The following is a 5,649-nucleotide window of genomic DNA, read 5'->3' on the forward strand; positions in this document are numbered from 1 at the left end:
CCACTGAGCCTGCGCGTCCGGAGCCTGTGCTCCGCAAAGGGAGAGGCCACAACAGTGAGAGGCCCGCGTACCGCAAAAAAAAAAAAAAAAAAAAAGGAGAGATTAGCACAGGATGAAAACTAACTTGAAACCCATAACTATGCCTTACCATAAACAGTACTTGCCCCAGTTAACCGAAAACATTTGTTGTACTGCATTCTGGACATATTCTTTTCAAACAGACAAAACTATCAAATTTTGACTCAAGAATTATTTTACAGTATAGCTAGGACATTCTGCCCTGATGCAGCATAAATGAAAAACCGGAGAAAGATAGCAATACTTCTTATGGCTTATGGAAAAACAGAGTAACAGACTTTTATATAATATAATGAAACTAAACTCCTATTTAAGAGCCTCAGAGGATAGAAACAAACATACTTTGAGTCCAGTCATCATAATAAAATGAAATGGTATTTCATGAAATATTTTCTCTTAATTTTTAAAAGCTTTATGTGTTCAAAATTTGTGATCAATATGTTCAAACTTCAGGCTTCCAGACAAATTGACAATCAAAATGTAAAGCCATCCATTTCAACAATTAAGCAATTTAATTTTAATGCTTTAGCACTTGTATTGTAAAACGTGAATCAGACTAGTTAACACAACCTATTTTTATGTGGCATCTGTGAGAAGAAAATGCCCAGAAATATAGAAATAAATACAAAACAGTACAAAACAGAATCAGCTGTGCTAATACGCTCCAGTAGAAGGAGCTACAGAAATAAGAACTTACATTTTGCAATGGCCAAGAAAGAAATGCTGAAAATGAAGCATCGGAATCTTTCATATCCGAACAAAGTAATAATCATTTACTTAGCACACGATAGGCATCAGGGGCCTCATTTTCTTTTTGTGTACAATGCGACACTTAGACCTTCTCCGAGGTCCCCACACCATTCTACAAAGCCTTAGGCACTATGCTTCGCACCTTAAGAAATATAAAGAAGAATACAACTTGGTCCTACACTCAGGAACCTTACAATTCTTTGGGGGAGATAAAATGTACATGCAAGTATCTAGATTTCAAAGTAGAGCAAAAATGTGCAAAGAGTACTTTAAGATGAATAAATGCTGTGAGAGGGATAAACACTGCTATGAGAGACAGGTAACACAGAAGGCTAAAAGCAGGAAAGTGACTCTTCAGGTATTCTAAAAAGACCTTAGCTATTTGGGGAAAACATATATAAACCCAGGAAATAAAAATAAATAGGTGGATGGACCTAGAGACTGTCATACAGAGTGAAGTAAGTCAGAAAGAGAAAAACAAATATCGCATATTAACGCATATATGTGGAATCTGGAAACATCGTACAGATGAACCTGTTTGCAAGGCAGAAATAGAGACACAGACACAGACCACAAACGTATGGACACCAAGGTGGGAAAGGGGAGGGTGGGATGAATTGGGAGATTGGGATTGACATATACACACTAATACGTATAAAATAGGTAGCTAATGAGAACCTGCTGCATAGCACAGGCAACTCTACTCAGTGCTCTGTGGTGACCTAAATGGGAAGGAAATCCAAAAAAGAAGGGATATATGTATACATATAGCTGGTTCACTTCACTGTACAGCAGAGACCAACACAACATTGTAAAACAACTATACCCCAATTTAAAAAAATGAATAGGATTTTAAAAAATATAAATATACCTTTAATGCTTAAAATTCAGGACATAGGAGTCATGCACAGAGATAAAATAAGGATTAATTTAGGTTTTCTAAGAAGTTCTAAATATGCTTATAAGTGAACACAGTAGTAGCAAACGAAGCATCAAAATACTGAACTATACACATCATTGTATTAGAACAAACATAACTTGGAAAACAAACTACAAGAACAATTTCACCCTTCCATGAGGCCCGAAGTATCCCAACAGCCGTATGTGGAATTCACTTTACCTTGTGAAGTGCTTGCAGACAGTGTGTCAGCGAAGGAATCACTCTCTGGGTCAATAAGAGAATCTCCCAGAGTTTCACCCATCACAGCATGGAATAGGAGTTTGCTGTGATTCACACTGATATTTGTCTATTTCTTGCAAAAGTCCAATCCGTTAAAAGAAAAAGATTTGTGGTAGTAGAACTTGTGAACGCACCAATGAGTCAAGACATCAGTTTCCAAATATTTGGGGGAGGTGGGAATAAACTCACAAAGGACCAGGCCTGAATTGGCTGGCACCCTCCTGCTGGAGACCAGCTGTGACAGATGTTGTGTCATAATCTTGTTCACTGCTTTGGCAAGACTTGGTACATTACAAGGAAAACATTGCCACACCGTCTCGCCAGTGACCCTCATGTTCCGTGTCTTGTGAGGGGCGCAAGCGAGCAGTACAGTATTTAGAACTCTTGGAGCGAAGAGATTTTTCAATATTCAATTGCTTCTTAAATGGAAAGCTTTACATCTCTGGGTTATGAAATAAACTTACTTGGACAAAGCTTTTTTCTGTCTGCCAATCCCTGGTTGAATCTCTAATCACATTATCTGATATCTGAAGAAAACATCTGAATTCAAGTATGTGTTCATATTTTAAAATTTGCTATCAGCTACTAAAATGTTCTAAGGTATTTCTTCTACTACTTTGTAAAGTATGTAAAAAATGATGCTGAAAGCTATCCAAATTCCATAAAACTAAAGAGTTAAGAGACTGGAGGCAGGTCCAGCTATGGCTTAGATTTTATACATCAGGGTCTGCTTTTTGAAAACTTAATTATTAAGTTTATCCATCAATAGCAAATACATCAGCTGATGTCTGAACATCGGTTAATGTTGAAACAATAAATTCTGTACCATAATGAAAAAAGTGGAGTTCTCCCTGAGAGAAATAATGCATTACCAGAAAAAAAAAAAAAATACGAAAACCGGACTTACACTGATAGGTTGGCGAGGAATTGCGGTCAGTTTTGTAATCAGGAAAAAGCTGGCTTCTTGCTCAAGGCCTTTGCCCTTTTTGGCAAAGAGAAACACTAGCTGTGCCAAACCTCAATGTGGGAGCAGGCCTCCTCCTGTCCCATAACTGGCCTCATAGAACTGCAGTGACTTATGGATTTAAACAGATGCCCCACATAGGGCAGTATATCAGATGGCAACAAATCTCTGAACACACTGATCCCAATATTCCCCAAGTGGAAGAAATACATATCTGATTCATCTACATTGAGTAACTAGTCATCCTGCAAGGGACTTCCTTGTCAGTCATGGAGCAACAGCTCGGGGGAAGAACACTTAACTGGGTCTCCACAGTGCAGAATAAAGTGTAGAGTTGGGCAATTACATAGTGTGTAAACCTTTAAAAACAAAAAAACCTTTATTAAGGTAATTCAAGTTAAAGCAAGGTTCTTTTTTTTTTTTAAACATCTTTATTGGAGTATAATTGTTTTACGTTGTTGTATTAGCTGCTGCTGTATAACAAAGTGAATCAGTTACACATATACGTCTATCCCCATATCCCCTCCCTCTTGCGTCTCCCTCCCACCCTCCCTATCCCACCCTTCTAGGTGGTTGCAAAGCACCGAGCTGATCACCCTGTGTCATGCGGCTGCTTCCCACTAGTAAAGGAAGTTTCTTGACAGTCCAAATGACTGAGGGAATTATAGTTGAGTAGAACTAGTTTTTTCTATATTCACTTTGAATTCTCAGTAAAGGAGTTTCTCTTTTCCTCTCAATGGGAAATTTCGCACAGTGACATATTTAAAGGTGTGTTAATCCAAGATTCTTGGTTGAATTTATGACAGATAAAAATAAACTATTAAAGTCAAGATCACTTTCCTTCTTGTTAATAAAACAGAACAAAAATTTAAGCCCCATTCTGCCTACAGATACTCCTTCTCAACGTCCCAAGATGTGTTTTGAGTCTGAAAGGCAAATTTCAGCTTTATTCCTATTAAGTGGCAGTATCTCACCCAATTCCCTATCATCACCTCATTCTTGCCTTCCGATTCCAAAGTCTCTCTAATTTTAAAAAAATGAACAAGTTTATTAAAATGTTCTTAAGATTATGATGGTTTATAAGAATGATAGAGTTTGCAGAATGATAGCCATTTTTGAGTGAGAGAAGCCCTTTGTGGTCTAAGGCTCTATTAATACGATGAGAAAATGCGGCCCCCAAATGACAAGTAAATTCTCCAGGTTGAACAGCTAGGGAGGGGCGGAGCCGGAACTTGAATCTAACTCTCAGGCCAGTTTACTATTGGCCTTCACCAACTCCCACTCTTAGAAGAGTCTAAATCACTGCTTTTAATAAATCAGGTGCAAGAGGGATAGAGTAGAGGGTGACTTCAGGGGAAAATATGTTAACTCTTTCAAGGAACATCAATGCGTAACTGTGTTATTCACTTTTCAGTATCTATGGATATGGAGGGGGTGTGGGGAGTTTCTCAATGCCCTTCTTCCTCTCATTCCCACATTTCCTCAACGACCATGTAGCTCATTCATGCCACATAATTCTACCTGAGGATCGCCTCAGTTTTGTTTCTGAGGCTGACAGTATCACCTAGTTCTCGAGTTCTGTAGTATTCATTCTTTCCAACCATCATCAACGGGACTAATTTCTGGATTCTTCACCTACTGTTACTTCTATTCTTTTTTCTTCTCAGACACCATTCAGCTTGGCCTAGCTCCTGTGTCACTAGAACTTGTAAGCCTCTAATAGTTCTGACAGTGTGCTTCAGCTATTCACACATAAAATTATTTTTAACAGCTGATTATTCCGTAGCACCTGAATCTAATACTACCGACTCTTACAGCACCACAATCTGTCAACCCTTCTCCCCTAGACGATATTACTTGAAAGCAAAAACCTGACCTATTCACTGTTTTTCATTCATTTATTTATTCAACAAATATTTATTGGCACTATATCACACTATATTGGCAGGCATGGAGCTAGGTGCTGGCTTGATGAACAAGATGGATGTGTTCTTATGTGGTGGAGTTTAAAAAGTCAGTAGACAAAAATTACAGTTTTAATAGAGCCTGGCACATAGCAGGCACAATAAATGTTGCTTAAACTCTTGACGACATATCAAGCAATACAGAAAGCATCACAAGTTACTAACAAAATACTTATATAATATAGATTGTTTAATCATATTTGTTATGTTAGTGATAATGTTCTGTCCTATCACACTGTAGCACTGGGTCACTTAAGAAACAACTTGCTCACAAATTAAAATGGACAAAAATAAACTGAGCCAATCTCATTTGTATCTAATTACACAGCTGTTTTGTCCTTAGATACTGAAAAGGCATTACATTTTATTTTACAGCTATCCACTCAGGCATCCCTCAGATGTTCATGAAATACCTACTAAGTGCCAGGTATTATTCTAGGCATAGGAGATAATACATTCATAAGCCAAGGTTCCTATCCTCAGTGAGTTCACATTTAACTATATTTATCAAAATTATCCAAATATACCTAAAAGAGTGATAGTTTAGCTTACTTAACTTTGAAGGTCAATTAGCATGTGCTGATATCAGAAATAATATATTTACTTACCGTTACCATCAGACAACACAGTATGTGATCACCAGAAAATTTATGAGAATTTTGACATGCATGTGAATGTCTTTATCTTCAAGGTCTTTTTTTTTTTTTTTTTTT

The 5,649-nt window shown here is 37.5% G+C and overlaps 1 protein-coding gene across 3 annotated transcripts in view; it reads right to left on the bottom strand.

Moving 5' to 3' along the window:
• The window catches only part of PPARG (peroxisome proliferator activated receptor gamma), a 130,334-nt gene that overhangs the window by 68,592 nt on the left and 56,093 nt on the right, over positions 1–5,649 (bottom strand). Inside the window, exon 1 of one of the 3 annotated variants that reach the window (XM_055079992.1) lies at positions 1,949–2,030. The exons of the other annotated variants lie outside the window; for them this stretch is intronic. Within the exon in view, the coding sequence (XP_054935967.1) occupies positions 1,949–2,030 (82 nt within the window). Of the gene's footprint in view, positions 1–1,948; positions 2,031–5,649 lie in introns of those variants that run through there. 3 annotated transcript variants of the gene reach the window in all.

Source organism: Physeter macrocephalus, chromosome 18 (assembly GCF_002837175.3).
Source record: "Physeter macrocephalus isolate SW-GA chromosome 18, ASM283717v5, whole genome shotgun sequence".
Lineage (NCBI taxonomy): Eukaryota > Metazoa > Chordata > Mammalia > Artiodactyla > Physeteridae > Physeter > Physeter macrocephalus.